At 42.3% G+C, this 21,159-nt stretch overlaps 1 protein-coding gene across 1 annotated transcript in view; it reads left to right on the top strand.

Annotated features, from left to right (window-relative positions):
* Positions 1-21,159, top strand: part of APOLTP (apolipoprotein lipid transfer particle homolog) — a 345,964-nt gene that overhangs the window by 150,418 nt on the left and 174,387 nt on the right. Inside the window, exon 39 of the mRNA XM_088466926.1 lies at positions 1,942-2,054. Within this exon, the coding sequence (XP_088323052.1) occupies positions 1,942-2,054 (113 nt within the window). The remainder of the gene's footprint in view (positions 1-1,941; positions 2,055-21,159) is intronic.

Genomic DNA, 21,159 nt, shown 5'->3' with positions numbered 1-21,159 from the left:
GCAATGCTTACGAGGCACAATGATCCCTATGGCTACATGTATTTTCTGAAAAGTATCAGTAAGATCAGCTTATTGATGAAAACACACTAACTACTTTGTGGCTCATTTACATTTGGATGTAAATCAATTTTATGACACACCTCTCAGCTAGTACATGTCCACTTTAGCACCCCGCTCATACAGTAGGTGTTACTTTCACAATCTCCCTAAAATGCAATTTCAAAAGTTGGCAAATATGGTATAGAATAGAAGTGTTCAAAAACCAAGCCCAAAACAGGAAACATTTATTGGTAAATTTACTAAGATGAGAGTTATTAAAAATGGAGATGTTGCTCATAGCAGTCAATCAGATTCTAGCTATTATCTTCTAGAGGGTGCTAGTTAAATGTTAAGTAGAATCTGATTGGTTGCTATGGGAAACATCTCCATTTCTAAAAACTCTCATCTTAGTAAATGTACCCCTTAGTACCTTTGTAACTATGAAACCATAAAATGGAGGTGAGTAAGAGGTGTTAGGTGAGAGTGAAGATTGGATACAAAGGGGTATATTTACTAAAGTGAGAGTTTTTAGAAGTGGAAATGTTGCCCATAGCTAGCAACCAATCCTTTAACTATCACCTAGAACATAATAGCTAGAATCTGATTGGTTGCTGTGGGCAACATCTCCACTTCTAAAAACTCTCACTTTAGTAAATTTACCTCATAATCTCCACTTACAATAATTTATTTATTTATTACCATCAATCCATGCCCCAGTGGAGCTTACAATCTATGTTCCCTATTACATGAACACACATTAGGGTTATTTTTTTGTTGGGAGCCAATTAGCCTGCCAGTATATTGTTGGAGTGTGGGAGGAAACCCACACAAACACAGGGAGAATATACAAACTCCACACAGGTAGGGATCGAACCCATGACCTCAGTGCTGTGAGGCAGTAATGCTAACTATTACACCATCTATGCTGCCTTACTTACATTTACAATAACAACATACATTATAGTCTAGGGGAGCTAGAATTAGACAATATTAACATAATTGTCAAGTAAAAGTTAAAAAAAGAAGAGAGAGTTAACTAAATAAAGTTAAAAAAATATTATTTTGATGGCTTCCAGATTATTTTACTAAAACTACTCATTTGTAGTGATAATATATTATTCACAAAACAGTATAAATAACTGCAAAATATGTTAATAAGAAGAGTGTAAATCTTATCAATCATTTTTATTTAGCAGCTTTTGGAAGAAAAATGTAGGGATGGATACAGAAAAAAAAAAAAAAGGGGAGTGGGGGGATGGGGACCACGGTTCACATAACGATAAAAAACCATCAAACAGTTCTTGGTACAGTCTCACATAATAATTGTATAATAAAATAATCAGGTAAAAAGATAAGAGCTTGCTCAGAAATGTCACGGCTCACCAGGGAATCGGATGTAGTTAGAGATACCTGAATGTCTTAATGAGAAACTGAGGAGATAGTGAGAACAAGGTCAGCACTTTCTCATTGGCGAGGAGGCTGAGGTGGAATATGGGGGAGGCTTGGCATCTCCATTTCAAATCTAAATGGATCTTAGCTATGATCTTGCAAAGCAGTGGGGATGCTTCCAGAAATGGACTATAGTACAGTTGCCTCAGAATGTAGCCAAGAACATAACAGTCCTGATTTGAGACCTCAGTGGGGTATAAGTGCAGAAGAGCCAGTAAAGGTGAAAGTTGCAATCTACATTTCAGGACTTTGGAAGACAGAGAATACATTTTATAATTCTTTAGTAAGAAGCATTTTTTATTCCACTCAGTCTCTTTGTACCGTCCCTTACTGAGCCTCCAGTGGCAGCTGTCATGTGCATGTTTTTTGCATAAGGCAGGGTAACAATTGTGGGTTATGCACTGTCTCTATTAGTGATTCATTAGTTACAAATACATTTCTCTTTTTATTAAGGTGCTTCTTCAAGTTATTCTAAGCAATGAAGATATTGGTGGAACTTTGAAACTTAACTGTGATCAAGGGACAAATATTTTCATCACTGCTAATGTAAAATCTCAGCAGCAGAGGTCAGTGTGTACATTAGATAACCTACAATTCAAATGTCTGATAGTTATTTGTTTCTGAAATGCTGTTTTGGGAGCCTTTTTATAGTAAATTAGTTTCATATGGTTGACCATAAATATATAAAATGTTTAAAATAAAGATGTTTAATATTAATGTACATAAATATTTGAATAATGCCTCCCAAGACCATCACTGGCCCCACTCCTCTACATCACCCCAGAACATGCTTAAACAGTTGAATTACAAGATTCTGATGAGGTAAGTATACATTTCAGTTTAATATTGAAGTTAAGAAAAGTACAATTTAATACAGTGTTTTACTTAAACATAAAGTACTTTTCTGGGGATCTACCTGGATCTCTGACATCAATGGTCCAGCACCTATCTTCTGAAAACTTCCAATACTTATATATTAAACCATGGATAAGACACCCCACCTTAGCACCTGTAAGAAATATACTCAAGATACTTAGCTTTTATGTATCATGTGAAATCTTAGTCTTGGTGATTCTTTACAGTGGTGTTATGATAAACACATATAAATAGTAACATGTAAGAGAAAAGAAATAAGAAAACTAGTGCAGATCATAATGTACCAGTGTTCTTGCACTAAATACTTTGCAACAATCTCTTATTAGCAAAGTAAAAAGTTGCTGTCATATATAGAAAAATCTGTTTTACTCTATAGTGCATATAATAAAAGCACATTTATTAAAACAGAAAAAAGAACACAAATATAATTCCAATACAATGAAGGGAAGCACTCAAAAAGCAATGAGCCTTCCTTAAACATCAAACAAATATATATAATCCTTCACAGGTGAAGTTGGCTTCCTACCAGAATCCAAAGAGACATATGCGAAAAAAATTACTGGTAAAGATGTTCACTGCCCGGGTCATAACCTCAGCTATCCATCCACAATGGTCCCACAATGGTTCTGGTCAGGTCCTGTGAAGTCACCTCCTCTCAAACGCGTTTCGACTCTTTAGTCTTTGTCAAGGCAATGAGGATGCATAAATCTTGATCTACTTATATACCCCTATCAATTAAGAACTGGATAACTGGGAGGAGCCATCATCATTACAATTTGTATTATAAACACACATAATCGTAAAATCGTCCACTCCAAACGTCATATATTATATATTTCAACCTTAAATATACATCAAAATCCTAAAATGAAAAAAATAAATGACAAAATTCGCTCCGTGAAACCGGAAGTGACCACGCACTGGACTTCCGGTTTAGCATGTACACAAATCCGCGTGTTACTATGATCCTCCCTCTAATCCATCCGGTCACTAAAAGCCACTAAAGATAGAAGAGTGGCCATTCAGCCCGTCAAAGTCCTTCAAGATCAGCGTGCTTGCCGTATTATCAAACGTGGTATAGCGCTTCCTTCAATTCGCGATACCGGAAGTATGCGGCAGCACCACACATATGCTCATGGGATTTGTAGTCAAATTGCCATCTTGTCTAATACAGTAAGTCATGTTATTGGAATCAACTTCCTATTAGTCCCAAAGAAGCCTGGGATCCGTAGTTTAAAGTCCAAAAACGATATTAAAATGTTGTATCTGTCACAGAAGTCAAAATAAATAGTTAAGACATACAACTCGACCATTCAAATGTAAACATAAAACCTCTAAGAAGTGCATATATTCTTAAAATTTGATAAACAAAAATAAATAACTACACATAAATATAAAAATCCCCAAAATCAATCAATCTAAAAACCATTTCAGCTCAAAGTCTTTATTAATCCCTTTAGGCTGAAAAGTTTTAAGGGAATATATATAATTCATCTCTGTTTTTGCTAATACTTGTACGAGATTATTATTCCTCCAATTAACTCTTACTTGTTTGAGAACCCCAAATTCTTTAATCTCACATATACTCTTGTTATGTACATCCTTAAAATGTGATGACAGAGCAAGGTCTTGAGGTTCTCCTAATGTAGTGTTTATTACAACTACATCCAGTATAGTAAATCACATTTTTCGAATTGCATGTAACTAAATTTTTTTTCTCGATCCCATTTATTTTCACTGTGACACATTTCCTATCTCCTTGAACTGCTCTACACATCACACAACTCCCACATCTCTGGAAACCTTTCGTCAGGACTCTTCCATTAATTTTAGGAGGAGAGAGAGCACTTTTAATGATTCTATCATTAATATTTTTAGCTCTTCTATAAATAAATTTTGGTTTCTCTGGAGGAAAAGGTTGTAAAACTTGATCTGCTTTTAAAATTGACCAGTGCTCACTTATGATACGTTCAATTTGTTTATGTTGTGCATTAAAATCAGTAATAAATGCAAGTTTAAATCCTTCATCTACATCAGGAATTTTCTTTTCTTGGGCCAATAGTACATCTCTATCAAGCTCTATACATTTATCCATAATCAGCTGTACTTTCTCTTTCTTGTAACCACTGTTTCTAAATTTTTGAATCATATCACTGGCTTGTTCCTTAAAGACCTTATTATCAGTACAATTCCACTTAATGGTGCATACACACGATCAGATTTTTCCTTCAGATATGAACGATAACGATTTAAAAATCGTTCAGTCGTTCATATCTGAAGGAAAATCGTTCATATCTGACATGCCTGAACGATGGACGATCAACGATGCGCGTTCCCGTTTGTCAGATAACGATATCTGACATCTGATGGGTTTGCAGTCAGACTTGGACGATTCCATTCATTTTAATGCAGTCAAAAATCGTTCAATCGTTCAAATCGTTCAAATCGTTCAAAACTTTGGTAAAATCGTTCAACCGTTCAATCGTTCATCTGACAAATCTGACAAGTCTGACAAATCTGACCGTGTGTACGCTCCATAAGTCTCTAAAGTTGACTATTAGGAATAGAATCAAGCCAATTCATATGGTGACAGCTCATGGCATCTAAAAAGGTCCCTGAGTCCGTAGGTTTTATAAAATGCCTTGTAATCAATTGATCTTCCTGTACATACATAGTCAAGTCTAAAAAATTAATCATGGAGTCACTGATATTAAAAGTTAATTTAATGTTAAAATTATTCTCATTTAAATATGCACAAAATTCATCCAGAGTTTCTTGACCTCCTTTCCAGATAAAAACAATATCGTCTATGTACCGTGCCCATGTCACCAGATTCGCCCCACATGTGGTATTATTCCAAACATACTATGTCTCCCACAAGCCCATAAAAATATTGGCATAACTTGGGGCGAATCTCGTGCCCATGGCGGTCCCGACTTTTTGTAAATAAATATCATTTTTAAGAGCAAAAAACCTTTTTAAGGACAGTTTACGTACATATTTCTAAAGATCTACATACACATTAAATTTATTAATGTGACAAGTAGGTGCGAATTTCAGGCCTTTTTCAAGGACTGAAACCTCATAAGGATTTAATACGTGTTTGCTTAAATTATAAATCTTAACTTTACTCCTTTCTTTCCTATCAGTCTCCTGATCTCTAAGATTTAATTTGCCCTTACTTCTCAAATTACGTTTTTTGGTATTTTGATTCTTTTTCCCAGATCTCTTCCCCCTATGTGTTTTTTTCTTCTTTATTTTATCATGAACACTCTTCTCCCCTTCCCTAAAAAATAACCACTACCCTCCCTTTCCAGGGGCTGAAACCTATTTGATGTGTCAATGGGGGGACTTTCTCTTGATCTGTCCGTCTCCCATCTCCTTTTATTTCGATAATCAACCTCATCCCTATATGATGGATGATAATCATCTATTCTCCTACTATTGTTATACTCCCAATATTGCATTCTTCGATAGTTATCCTGATTTTTCAGAATTTGATTGCAGTGATTTTTTATCCTGGAATTCCTATCCCGTCTATTTACCCTCCAATCATCATATGCCTTTTCTGATTGATTCTCTCTTATATTACGAGTTGATGATGTGTCTCTTAAAATTTCATTTCCTCCAGAGTCATCCCTTAAAATTTCCTGTTTATCCCTATTAAACTTTTTAATTTTTTTATTCATTAATTCTCTTTCATTCTTTCGTAATTTGAACTCTATATCTATTTCTATCTCTCGAAAATCCTCATGTTTGGAGTAAGGTGCAACTAGAGTTTTAAGTATAGAAATTTCATCCTCTAGTTCCACCAATTCAGATCGTCTTTCCTTAATAATTAAATCCATTAATTGGAATGAGCACCCTTCCATGATACCTTTCCACTTACTTTTGATGTATGTTTAAGGTTGAAATATATAATATATGACATTTGGAGTGGACGATTTTACGATTATGTTTGTTTATAATACAAATTATAATGATGAAGGCTCCTCCCAGTTATCCAGTTCTTAATTGATAAGGGTATATAACTAGATCAAGATTTATGCATCCTCATTGCCTTGACAAAGACTAAAGAGTCGAAATACGGGAGGAGGTGACATCACAGGACCTGACCAGAACCATTGTGGGACCATTGTGGATGGATAGCTGAGGTTATGACCCGGGCAGTGAACATCTTTACCAGTTATTTTTTTTGCATATTTCTCTTTGGATTCTGGTAGGAAGCCAACTGCACCTGTGAAGGATTATATATATTTGTTTGATGTTTAAGGAAGGCTCATTGCTTTTTGAGTGCTTCCCTTCATTGTATTGGAATATCACGTGCGGCCCCGTTACAGGCAATGAAGGATGGAACGAGGGATCATTCCATCATTCATTACCTCGTTCTGATGTGCACCCAGGATCTGATATGTCAGCACGTCAGGCTGACATATCGGCTGGGTGCACATCACTGTGTGCCCAGTTTTAGCTCTCCTGTGAGCTTCACATTGCATGCAAATAGAATGTTCACAGGTCAGGTGAGTCAAAAACACAGGTATCTTCATTCAGATCAGTACCAGCAATGGAAAGCAGAGACCCAGCAACACAGGTGTCTTTAATCAGGTCAGTGCCAGCAATGGAAAGCAGGGACCCAGCAACACAGGTGTCTTCAATCAGGTCAGTGCCAGCAACGGGAAGCAGGGACCCAGCAACACAGGTGTCTTCAATCAGGTCAGTGCCAGCAATGGGAAGCAGGGACCCAGCAACACAGGTGTCTCCAATCAGGTCAGTGCCAGCAATGGGAAGCAGGGACCCAGCAACACAGGTGTCTTTAATCAGGTCAGTGCCAGCAATGGGAAGCAGGGACCCAGCAATACAGGTGTCTTCAATCAGGTCAGTGCCAGTAATGGGAAGCAGGGACCCAGCATATTGGAGAATAGTGCTTTCCAGGTAAATAAGAGTCATTTGATGTAATGTTATTGCTTTGTTTCAAATAGACTTATGTGGTATTTACTTAAGAAAGGAAATAGTTTACCATGTTACTTTGTTTGCCCAGTAGAGAGAATTAAATCTAGAGAGCTCTTTATGCTCTCTGCTTTCTCGTTGGTTGACTTCCTCCAGACCACAGTGCAGGAAAGCTGTGAGGGATAGAAGAAGCCAGTCTTGGAGCGAGCATTGTGTAGCCTGTTACCCTGACTCAGAAGGTGAGTTGGGCATAGGAAGCTTGGTATCAGAACACAGCACATAGACGTAGGGTCGGATTCTGAGTTGCACACAATCCACATGTAATCACATAGTAGAGTGATTATTTGCAACTGCGTGTGCACAGAAATTTCTAAAGACCTGTTGACATTGATTCAGACAGGTTCATAAAGGTGTTGGAAAGTGATGGCCATTACTGGGCAGTGACTGGGTGGTGGCTAACAGTGAATGCAAAAATGGTCTGTTCAGTGGACGAACTATGGGAGTGTCGCGAGCGTGGCAATGCGAGTGGCTGCGTTACAGTTGTATAGCTGCAAGAACAGCAGGCTGTGGTCAGACAGAAAAACTGCACCTGTTATATGGCTGGTGCAAGTTTTGATGGTGCAACCGATAGTGGTGTATAAGGACACACCAATCAGTATTACAGTGTGCTTAAAGTGGGCGCCTTTTGGCTACACAGATGTAAGTTAGTAGGCCATTCGCAGAAACTTGTGACTGCCAATAGACGTTGCTGTGTGTGATTTTGCGTGCAAATCAGAATCGGGCACTTAATGCTCTCTACCATTTTCTTAAGCCAACGCCATAGTGTACAAGTCACAATGAAATAAAGCAATACAATGGCATCAGGGGACCTGACTAGAAGTCCTCTTTAGTATTAAATTCAGCCTAATACGAAATTAGAATTTCCGGGGAAAATTCTTGAACAATACTATAAACATTAGCATAATTTACAAATAAACTGAAACATTTGAATTTATATTAAAGCCAAAAGTATTAAACTAAAATATCCTTTTTGTTATAATTGATTTCTAGTACTTTAATGTGGTGTAGTCATAAACACTAATATACACTATTATACATTATTTGTGTTTCATTATAAAACTGCTATGTGGAATTATATTATCTTATTAACAGAGTATAAATGTGTACACTGCTCTTTATTAATAGCATACAAATAATTTCAAAGTATTATTTGTTACAGTTTCCCATATACTGTGTGTAGTTTTTTATTTTCAATCCATTTCCTTATCTTACAAAATCAAGAAACTGAAATGCAAATAGGAAAAGTAATGTAAGCCTTATTCTATGCTTGAGTTTACCACTATAATGAATTAATTGCAAATATCATTAGAGTGTCGACCAAATAGTTCACCCATCAGGAATCTGTTTTTAGTTTTTAACTTTACAGTGAAAGTTTTGTTGAAAAAAAAATGGACTAAAAAAAAAAATGTTTGGTTATCTAGAGTACCCAATATCCATATAACTTATAGTGCCATAGTATGGCTCGTATTTATTTCTCTCTGTGTATGGACAATGCCACTGTTCCATTACCTCCTTTATATTCAGTATATTTTTATTCTGCATACTGTGAGCAAGGAGGGGTGAGGTATTCTGGTTTTAAATGAGAGTATTAGTATGCAGAATAGCGGAGTATACAATAAAGCAAATAAATGAAGGTAGGAAATCATACAACAGAAATCTGTTATGATTATGCTCTGTGGTCACATCATGCTGTCTCCGATAATGATACATCTGCCCAACAACTGACTATACTTGGAAACTACCATAAGTAATATATTATAGCATTGCACGCTGCCTAGGGATGATGCAAAGCTTGCTAGGTTAGTGTGCAATTAGCATTTCAGTATCTTTTGATGTAAGAGCCCTTTAAGATTTTACTCTTTTGCCAAACATTTTCTAGCTATATACTGTACGCAAACTACACTCCATATCAATTCAAAATAGAACGGCCGCAGTGTAGAGGGGCTGTAACAAACCAGCATGAAAAAGCAAAAGTGCAAAATTAAATAGAGATAAGACAGGGCTTGGTTTTATAAAGGAAACTGATTAGATGAAAGTAAGATATCACCACATAAAGCCACCACCACAAAAAATAAATAATTAAATCATTTAGTGGCTCATGCCTCAGTGGTTATCTCTGGTTTTCAGGCTCAGACTTCAAAGAAAATCAGGGCCCTAAAGTTTGCAAGCCATACGGTACAATTCACCCCAATCTTCCCTTCTGAGGCCTACATTAAATAAAACAATCATTGTACCCTAACTCTACTCATTCTGTCTATTTATATTCATCAGGAGTGTAAATGATGGAAAATAAGCATTTGGGTGGATAAAAGGGCACTGTCCTGGGAAAAATGGACACATTGCAGAACATGTAATATTTATATAGCTGTACTGTGATTGAGCTAGTGATATGAATAATGAGTCTTGGCAGGAAGTCCGGTTAGCACACACATCATAGTAGGGAAAGAGTATGAGATCTTGCAACAGCATAGAGTCTATAGACTTTAACCAAAGAGTGAGACTGCTGTTTGTGTATGCAGTGTGCACCACAAGAGAGGAGACATCCAAGTCCTTCAGGGAGACATGGAACGTGACACAACCATCTATTGACTGCTGCATAGCTATTTTACACCTACTGGCAAGAGTATAAAATGCCCTGATTACTGGGGCGTATCTATAATGGGTGCAGGGTGGGCGGGGAACACGGGTCTCTGGGTCCAGGGGGGCCCTGCACCGCACACCTTGCACCCATAATATTACTTACCTCTCCGAAGTACAATGTCGGCGCTGGGGTGCGGTGCTGTAAAATGACTGGAAAGTGGCCGCGGCGGGCATTTTCCCGTCATTAGTGCATGCTCAGTACAGGGAATATGGCCGCCACGGCCATTTTCCCGATGACTTGTGCGTACACTATAGACTCTGGGCACACTCTAGTGCCCAAAGTCTATAACTCCGGCGCCAGCCGTGCACAGCTCAGTGCACTGCCGGCGCCGGGCGGAGAGGAGGGGCCCTGTGTCGGAGACTGCACACGGGCCCCCTCCTCTCTAGAAATGCCCCTGCCTGATTATAACAGTATAGAGGCAGGATTGTCATATGCTTGCTTATAATTTTCACAGCTTGCAACAAAAGGGATACTGCTGCCGTTTTAATGACCAGCAGTGTGTGAGTAGGCTGCATACCTATACTTCCCAATTGTCTCACTTTAGGCAAGACAGTGCTATTTTTAGCTTTATCCGGTACAGAAAACAGCGCTGCATTCACTCAAATATTCAGAACAAAAACAAAAAAAGTAATATAACATTTTTATTTTAATACATATGCAATAAGTACACATTTACACACTAAGGGCCTGATTCAGAGCCGGACGCAAGTGGCTGCTCGTTCGCTCCGAGCGATGTTTGCCCAACTGCGTACAGCGCTCGCAATCGGGTCTGAATGAGACCCATAATCCAATCACTCTGGAAAGTTGGCCTAGGGTTAGGAGGATGTTAAATTGAAGAAAGAGAAGATGTGATAGGTGTTTGCTATAAGAAGAGAGTATTAGATAGGGAGCTATAAAAGGTTAGGTGGGCGGTCCTGGAATCTGATAAGCTTGTCTGAAGAGGTGAGTTTTCAGAGAACGCTTGAAGGTTTACAAACTAGTGCAAAGTCTTATTATGCGTGGGAGGGCATTACACAGGATGGGTGCAGCCCGAAAAAAGTCCTGTAACTGTGCATGGGAACAAGTAATGCGCGAGGATGAGACGCAGATCTTGTGCAGGGCGGAGATGTCAGGTTGGAATATATGTGGTGAAACCCCGAAAATACAGGTTTTACTGCATTTCTCATGTGCACCTAGTCCCGGAATGCTCTTGGATGCAGTGGGGAGTGCTATCTTCTGTTGGCGCTACCCTATAGAAGACTATGGGCTTCTCTTCAGAGAGTGCTTTGAGAGGGATCCAACGAATCCCCAGCAGCATCCCCCACGACGTTACACCGTATGGCCCCTGATGATGAAGTATTCACCTTCCCATGGGGGATACTTAACAGTTAAAACCGAAGCAATTCATAATTGCACTGGTGCGGGGACAACTGCTCCGAAAAGTAGCTGTTCCCGTGATTAGTACGACTGCTAAAGAAGTAACAGGTTTACTTACCTCTCCCTGCGGCCGGCTTCTGCGCATGTGTGAGCTGAGGTCACGCATGTGCAAAGCCGCTGGGGAGTCATTGAGGAGGTATCGGAGGGATCCCTCTTCGCATCCACAGAACTCCGTCCAATAGGAAGGAGCTGGGCTTCAAGAACAAGTGCTATCTGAAGATTCATCATTGCTCCGATGCGTGGACAGCTGCTCTGAAAAGCAGGGGCTTCAAGACCAAGCAGCACCTGAAGATGGCGCTTGTGCTTGCAGGAACACTTAAAGTTTTTGGAGTTTGCTGAATATGGGATGGTCCTATCAGACCCCTGATGGTAAATGGCCCGTTACTTAAATATTCGGAAACTAGCGTTTCCGCATGGTTAGCAGGCCTAAATAATGATGAATAGGCCCCTCATTAAGATAAAATCCTGTCACTGGGACTAATAAAAGTTCAGAAACAGTTAACAACAATGGGCCTGATTAATTACCGATCGCAACTGCGATTACGCATGCAACTGGCCGATTGTTGCGTGTATGTGAACCGGCCACTGCGATCGGGACTGCGATTGCAGTGACTACACAGCAACATCGCAGAGTGATTTGACAGGAAATGCCGTTTGTGGGAGGTGACGTGATGGGGAGTGGACGGCAAAACGCAGGCGTGCCATGGTGTTTGAACACCGTTGCAGGGGCATACATAAATTAACCACTGCGATGCCTTACGCAGCCTGAGTACTCATAGAATGTGGCGAGGTTAGCAATTCCTGGGTAAGGTCAGAGCTTGTGCAAGTGTTCATGAGGTTGCGATGGTACAGTACTCGATAGTACCAATGGCTTTGCAGTCTTGCTAAGGATTACGTACGGATGTGTGTTAGGTAAAGTGGGTGTCCTTGTGTTGTGCTGCGGCGGCATAGCGATTGCAATGGATTAGCATACTATCGCAGTGAGACTGTGTGCGTAATTGCTATTCAGCCACTGGGACTTCATACCCATTCCCCTGCCAGTATAAATTTCCGGTCTGCAGACCGCCGCTGCATGTCACACACAGTGGTGGATTTGGAAGCCGCTTCTACACATTTTCCGCAGAAATACAGTGAGTATGTATCCCTCCTGTGCCACAGCTACACGCCCGCAACTGCACCCCCGTGATCGCGCACCCCCGACCCCCTCTCCTGCTCAGCTTACACTTAACTGCCTGATGATCGGTGCTCCGGTGAGGTCCTCTCTCTGCGGCTCCGGTCAGCTGGCCTCCGGGCTCCTGCACCGTGACCCCGGTCAGCTGTTCTATGCAGCAGCTGATTGGAGCCCCAGAGGACTTCACAGGAGCACCAATCACCGGTCCCTGGATGCAGGTGCAGTAAGTGTTTTTTGGGTTTTTTTAAACAATTTTTTTCCAGTGATCAGCTTTTGGTTTATTTAGTCAACGCAGCTCATCACAGGGGCCTGCTCTCCCAGTTTATTTTTAGTAGATCTCAGGCAGATCACATTTCCCATTACAAGCATGGGAAATGCAATTTGCATACTAAAAATATGCAAATTAAAAGGGCATCAGGGGCGTATCTATAATGGGTGCAGGGTGTGCGGTGCACACAGGCCCCTGGGTCAAGGGGGGCCAATGCCGCACACTCTGCACCCATTAGCTCTTTATACTTACCTGTCCGTTGTCTCCAGTAGTGCTACTCTGCATTGCCGGACTGGACCTGCAGAGCTGGGAAAATGGCGGCTGCCATTTTCCTGGTGACTCATGCATGTGCAGTACTGCTGTCCCCGGAAAACATTGCGGGCACCATTTTCCTGGAGACCCGCACATGCATAGTAAATTCTGCCACCAAGCCAGAATTTCCTGTCGCAAGAGAGAGGAGGGGGCCCACACTGAGTCTGCACATGGGCCCCCTCCTCTCTTAAAACGCCCCTGAAGGGCATAGAGTAGTTTTTCATGAAAACTATACTAATTGTCCTTTAATACATTTATGTAATACTAAAATAATATGAAAACACCCTTTTTCAAATTTTTTTTGTAAAAATTATATTGATTAATAGGCCCCTATGAGAGAACACAGTAACTGCTATTGGCTCCTTATGTATTGAGATCACAGGAGCTCATTCAGACCTGCACGCTAGATGCGTTAGCTTACACCCAGCATATTCAAATCCAGCGCACACCAAGCAAGGCAGGCGATCACACGGCAAGGCATTAGCACGTCCACTATGACTTGGCATGCGATCACTGTATGTATGCAGACGCCCACCAGCCATTCCTAAGACGCCCACTTGCGCACATCATCTCCTGGAAGTGCATGACACCATTGGTACATCGAGTGCCATCGGATGCGATCGCAATGCTTGAGGTTGACTATACCCTGCCACAAGCACTGCGATCACTTCAGTGTGAAATACAACCAGGTGACGTGTACTATGACACTGCCTGTTAATTATGCACGTCTCTGAAACGGCGTTAAGATGGTCAGGCACGCCTGCGTTCGCACCTCCACTCCCCTGTTTCTAGTGGCCTACCCCTGTCACCACCCACAAACGGCTTCTCCTGTCACTCACTCTGCTGGGCTGTCTATGCGCAGTGAGCGAACGCTTCTTGATCTCTTGCAGTGGTTCGCGCACACGCATTGCGATGCATACACATGCGCAGAAAGCGACAATCGTCCAGCTATGAGTGAACGCATCCTAGCGAGCGGGTCTGAATCAGCTCCACCGTTCCTGCAGACATCAGCACATCCTGGGTCTGGTTTATTATTAGCATATATTTATCTTCCATGTGATTCTTGTTCAAGACATAAACTACACCGTTTGCACAAAAAGGCTTACATTTGTATGGACTGGAGACTGATGCCATTAAGGTGAGGCATTGTTGTTAATGGTTTCTAAACTTTTATTAGTCCCAGTGACTGGATTTTTATCTTACTAAGGACGGGATGCATAATTCATAGCATTCTGGATGCAATGCATCCCGCCACCCTTCGCATGCATGCCGCCATGTATGCATGAAGAAGAAAATAAGAGCTGTCCTTTGCGTATGAGGGACTTCCTGGTCTATGTCCCAGAAATCCCTCTGGTGTCATGACAGACACGCCGCGGGGGGTGCTGCTGGTGATCCGGTTGGATCCCTCTCAAAGCACTCTCCGAAGAGAAGCCCATAGTCTTCTATAATGTAACGCCATCAGAAGATGGCATTCCCCAGGGCCGCATCCAAGAGCATTCCGGGGCTTGGTGCATATGAAAAATGCAGTAAAACCCACATTGTCGGGGTTTCACTGAATTTCTCACGTTGCTGCATCCCGCCTTAAGAGAGGATTCTTTTATATACATTTTTACTGCTGATAGGTGCTTATAAATTTTATTTTTAGTATGACATGTATTATCCCAATTAGTGTGTACAAATTGCATATGTATTAAAATAGCAATTTTATGTGGTAACGGCTTCTTTTTTATGTTTTAGTTCTGAGTAACTGTGTGACTGCAGTGCTGTTTTTCTTTTTCATTATTTGTATATTTTGGTTTGCTACCATTCAACACAGCAGCTTGACTCACTTATAACAGGCTGGAAGGTTGCGGAGCTATGTTTCGTTCCCTGCTGCTCTGCTATAGGATGAAGGGGTGCTTGTTACACCAGCCATGGTGTGAGAGACATACAGATAGTGTTTTTAGGGGAGGAAAATGGGATGGGTGGTGGTATGGATCGCCATCATCGGACGATGTTTTGCAACCATCAATGTTTTCAGAATAATGGTGATGATTATTGTCATGGCCTCTGGGGCTGATTCAGACCCGCTCGCAAGCGGGTCGATGTTTTCCCCCTGCGCATGCGCCGCCTCCGGCATGCGCATGCGCGAGACCCGGCCAGCGACGGGCGCTCCGTCGCTACAGGTCTCCCACCAAAACGGGACGGCTGTCGATTGTGATTGACAGCTCGCCCCATTTTGGAGGCGGACGGGGAGGTGGCTACACAAACGGAGGTGTTCCCGAAGGAGCCAGAAGCTCACTGGGGCTTGCGAGAATGAGACCCTACCACAAGGGTCTCGTCGCAAGTCCCGATGGTAGCGATGGTCATGACCAGCGAGACCATCACCTGGCAGCTCGCAAAAGCTGTGGGTGGTCACCCACAGCTATGCGAGCGGCCAGGAGGTCAGGAGCGTCCGGCTCTGAATCAGGGCCTCTGTTCCAAGATACTGCAATCTCTGGGCCTGCTTCATTACGGATCGCAACTGCAATTGCAATAATGATAATGCACACAGTCTCACTGCGTTAGTATGCTAATCAGTTGCGATGCTATGCCATCGCAGCACAACTTAAGGATGCCCACTTTACCTTACACACATCCGTAATACTTAGCAAGACTGCAAAACCATTGGTAACATCAAGTACCATCGCAGCCTCACATCTAACTTACACAAGCTCTGACCTTACTCAGTAATTAATTGCTAACATCGTCGCACGCTATGAGTACTCAAGCTGTGTAAGGCATCGCAGTGTAAAATTAATGCACGCTCCTGCAACGGCGTTCAAGCGCACTTACGTCTGCGTTTCGCCGACCACCCCCCAGTCACCTCCCACAAATGGCACTTCCTGTCAATCACTCTACAATGGGTCTGTGTAGTCACTGCGATTGTAGTCCTGATCGCAGTGGTCGGTTTGTCCACACGCACTGCGATGCATATGCAGAATGCAACAATAGGCCAATTGCGTGTGTAATCGCAGTTTCGATTGGTAATGAATCAGGCCCCTAACCACTGTCTGTAACTCATACATGCCTACCCTCCCGGTTTTCGCGGGAGGCTCCCGATTTTTCGGGTAACCCCCCGCACCCCTGGAAGGGTAGGCATTTCTCCCGCATTCTGCCCACTTCCTAGTGAAATGGGCAGAATTAGGAGAATACACGCGGCAATCGCGGGTCTCCGCGAAGGGGCGGGGCTTAAGATGTGATTCTGCATGAATCACAGCATTTGGCCCCGCCCCCTATGTAAATTGTGCCCAATCGCGGCAATTTTACCACGAGGGGGCGGGGCTTAATGACGCAGATCGTCAAGCCCCGCCCCCGTCGGCCCCCTGCTGTTTCTCTTACCCGGGCTTCTCCCGGGAAGAGAATATTAAAGGTAGGCAACCCTGCTGTAACTTTGTCAGGATTAGTACTCACGTGATCCTGCGTGATGTGGGTCTGACACAGGGCCTGAATAAGCAAGGAACGCAGTTGCTAATACGCACGCATTTGGTCGATTAATTCACACTGTGCACGCGTATGCATCGCAGCACGCGTGAACAAACGCTGTGGTCAGAACTGCGTACGCAGCGGCCACACAGACTCTCTACAGAGTGGTTGGCAGGAAGTGCCATTTGTGGTTGGTGACGGGGGGTGTTTGGGCAAACGCAGGTGTGCCAGGGAGTTTCAACGCTGTTGTATGGGCGTGCATAAATTATCCACTGCGCTACCAGCCACCTCCTGAGGTCTCATAGCGTGCGCAGAAGTTAGCAATTCCTGAGTGAGGTCTGACCTGCCTTAACTGTGCGCATGGGTCCGGTGCTACTCAATGTTACCGATAGTTTCGCTATGTTGCCCAAGTATAGGGATGTGAGTAAGGGGAAGTGGGCATCCTTATGTCAGGCTGCATTCTCTGCCAACACTAAGGTTGTTTCATGAGCTACGCATTCCAAATAGGATTCCTCAAGTTCTCCCTACACCCAAAAAGTAACCTGTAATACAAATATTATGTTACAGCTTGACGGATCCCCGACCGCTGAAATCCTTGTGCTAGTATAAATAAATAAATTATGTCGTTTTCCCACTCACAGCTGCTAATCCAATCAGCCAGTGCCAGCTGGCTAGTTAATTCTCGAAACCAAATAAACCCAAAAGATTGTTGGATTGTGCTTCAGAGTGAAGCTTATTAAAAATTACTACAATATAATAACCACTTGACCTTGAGACTAAATATTTAGACAAGGTTTCTCTTATGCTGGGCATACACTATACAATTATATGTCAGATATCTGTCCAATCTGGCTGGTTGGAATGAAAATCTTGTAATGTATGGGAGCCAATGACAATCGACCATTTTCTCACAAACACTGAAAAACAGACAAAAATTGTCATCCAGACAAATTGGTTAAATCAAAAGAAGTTAACCAATTTGACCAATCATTTTTGCCCATTTTCCAGTTTTAAGACCATATGGTCGATTGTCATTTGCTCCCATACATTACCAGGTTTTCATTCCAACCAGCCAGACTGGACAGATAATTGCATAGTGTATGCCCAGCATTAGTAAAATATACCAAATTTAATATACATATTCAAAGTTATCAATTTTGACACACATGAGATATAACAAATCTACCACATAGTAAAACATACATGTATAAAATAGTGTCCCTTGGACTTGAATGTGAAATCGATGTGAAATATAAAACAAGGTAACTTTTGAGTATAAATCCTCACTAATGAATTACAAGTAATCACAGTCTCCTGTATAGTTTAGTTGCGTACATTTAGGACCGTATTCAATTAGGTGCGAAAAGCCATTTTCAGCTAAAAAATATCGCGAGTGACGTCATTTCGCCATGCGATTAGTTTCCTCCGTATATAATTCCGGAGACTTTTCGATGGTGCGGAAACGCAATGCAATGGAATCTGCAAAACAGTTTCGCCTGTGAACAGGTGTAGAAAAAAAGTGCAGAATTGGGGTTTTGGGGTACAAACCTCGGAAAACCCCCCCACACTCTTGGGACAGTTCCCCAAAGGTAAACTGCGTCAAAAAAAGTTTTTAAAAAAACTTTAGTTCACCCCAAAAGAGTACTTTCATTTTGGGGACGAAAAAGACTAAAGTTGGGGGACAAACTTAAAAACTAGCGAAATAGACTCTAGGGGGTCCCCAAGTATGACCCAGGTATTTTTAAGTTTGCAGGTGGTTGTGACAGGTGGATTTTTAACATTTTTTAAAACTTCACTTTAGCAACTTTAAAATATGCTTGCATCCATTGTCATGTACCCCAAATTTGCTGGGACTACTAATTTTAACCAAAAAAAACTGCTAAATGCTATTCTTCACCACTTATGCAAAGACGCTAAATAGCAGCTATTGAGATCATTTAAGTACCCCAATTACCTTCAGCAGGCCTATTCGAGGGTATCTAGCGATCCCCAATGTCAGTGCATCTTTAGGGGGGTGTCAGGCTGATTTCCCCAAATCTGACAGTACTTTTCGCATGTTACAGTTTCGCCGTGTCCCGTTTTCGCTGATTTCTAATTGAATAAGCGGGGACGCGATGTCAGTGAAAAGTCCGGCATGCGAAAAGTCCGGGACTTTTCGCGTCTAATTGAATATGCCCCATAGTGTGCAATGCTCACCGGCAAGTTGAAGAAGCACAAACTGAGATTCCTTTAGCTTACGTGTACGGGATCCAGAGGAAATGCTTTCACTCAATATTAGTGTCTGCCTCCCCATATAACTTGTGGAGGATGGCGGCAATGCGTCTCCGCTGTATGGCTCTCCTCCTGAGTCTGGGGAACCACGGTGTCTCTAGCTAAAGGAAGTGCAGCATAATGATAAATAAGGTATAAATCTGTATATATAAATTGCATCTTTATATGCACATATCATTTGTTTTTGCTGATATTATTAAGTACAATTGATGAATATGGATTTCTGTGCATTATTGGTAATCATTATAGTAAATTTTCCATTGGAATTTCTAGTGGATATATATATAGGATTCTCTGTCATCTTAGGTTAGAATACATTTGTTATTTTTATTAAATTTTTCATGTTTATACTCTTGCTGTACACTAATTATATATAAGTATATATTCAAGGCTGCTCTGGTTTTAACTAAGAAACTGATATACTGAACTAAAGGGCCCTATACATCTGCAACGGATTACCGCGATCCTGCAACCCGGCATTGCAGGATCGCAGAAATCCAACATGTTGGATTTCACCGATATGACAATCACAATCAAAAATCGTGATTGTCAAATCGGTGAAATTTAACATGTGAAATTTCAGTGATCCTGCAACGTATCGCTGAACATCAACCGACCAGTGGATCGGCGTTTCCAATCTGATCGTGGGATCGCGACGATCCATCACAGATGTATGGATACCTTTAGACACACATACGATTATTGATCCAATTAACAGACCTGGGGAAAATGAATGAGGGAGAGTTCCCTTATTTAAGAAAGATCTGGAGGACATCTCCCATGTCTTACTAAAGCTCCCTGAAGGAAGCAAAACCAATCGACAAAAGGATAATAGTGCCCACAGACTGCATCCAGGCAATCCAGATATACCTGCTTTGTCACATTGTGTGGACCTGTACCATTTGGAGGACTTAGGACCTGCTTCAGACCCACTCGCAAGCGGCCGCTCGCTCGTTCGCGGCCGATATTTCCAATCTGCGCATGCATATGCATCCCAATGCGCGTGCGTGAACCACTGCCAGTGGTCTGGAAGGGCTCACTCGCCCAGCATAGACAGCCCATCTGAATGAGTGACAGGAGAGGTCGTTTGTTGGTGGTAACAGGGGCAGGGCACTACTAACGGGGGAGTGGAGGTGAGAATGCAGGCCTGCCTGAGTGTTGCATCGCCGTTTCAGAGGTGTGCATAATTAAAAGGCAGTGTAATAGTTCACGTCACTTGGTGGAATTTCACACTGAAGTGCTTGCAGTGCTTGCGAAAGGGTATAGTAAACCTCAAGCGTTGCCATCGCATTCGATGGTGTTCGATGTACCAATGTTTTTAGGCACTTCCAGGAGATGACATACGCAAGTGGGCATCTTAAGAATGGATGGTGGGTGTCTACATACACGAAGTGATCGCACGCCAAGACATAGTAGGCATTCTTATGTCTTGCCTTGCGATCGCTTGCCTTGCTGGGTGTGTGCCAGATTTGCATAAGCTGGAAGCGAGGGATCGCATCTAGCGAGTGGGTCTGAATCAGGTCCTTGGCCCTGATTTAGAGCTGCTTGCTGCCACAGCCCGCATGCTGGGATTGCGGGCATTTTTTTTTTGATCTCCGGCCGCTTCCAAAGCTGTGGGAGACCACCCACAGCTTGTGCGAGCGGCCAGGAGACCATCGTGATAATCGCGACCATCGACCTTGCGACGAGACCCTACGGTAGGGTCTAGGCTTACGCAAGGCCAAGTGGACTTCCTGCTCTAATAGAGCAGGAAGTCCAATACTGACATCAGTAGTGATGTCAGTAACACCTCCCTACAAATGCCAGGCGTTCCTAAGGGAACGCCTGCGTTTGTCCAGCCACCCCCCCTACCTGCCCACAAAACGGGGCGAGCTGTCACTCACCATCGACAGCTGCCCCGTCTTGTTGCGAGCCCCGTAGCGACTGAACTTCAGTCAATGGGCGGTGCTTACGCACGCCGGACGCAGCGCATGTGCTGTGCCTAAACATCGGGCCGCTTGCGAGCGCACAGCGCTTGTGAGCGGCTCTGAATCAGGGCCAATATGTACGCAACTAAACTAAACAGGAGACTGTGATTAATTGTAATTCATTAGTGGGGATTTATACTCAAAAGTTACCTTGTTTCATATTTCACATCGTTTTATACAAGGGCCGAAGTCCAAGGGACACTATTTTATATATGTATGTTTTACTATGTGGTAGATTTGTTATATCTCATGTGTGTCAAAATTGCTAACTTTGAATATGTATATTAAATTTGTTTAT

This window comes from Taudactylus pleione, unplaced genomic scaffold (assembly GCF_031769625.1).
Source record: "Taudactylus pleione unplaced genomic scaffold, aTauple2 ptg000066l, whole genome shotgun sequence".
Taxonomy (NCBI): domain Eukaryota; kingdom Metazoa; phylum Chordata; class Amphibia; order Anura; family Myobatrachidae; genus Taudactylus; species Taudactylus pleione.
Note: the sequence above shows the minus strand (reverse complement) of the source record. Positions and strands in the feature narration are given on the sequence as shown.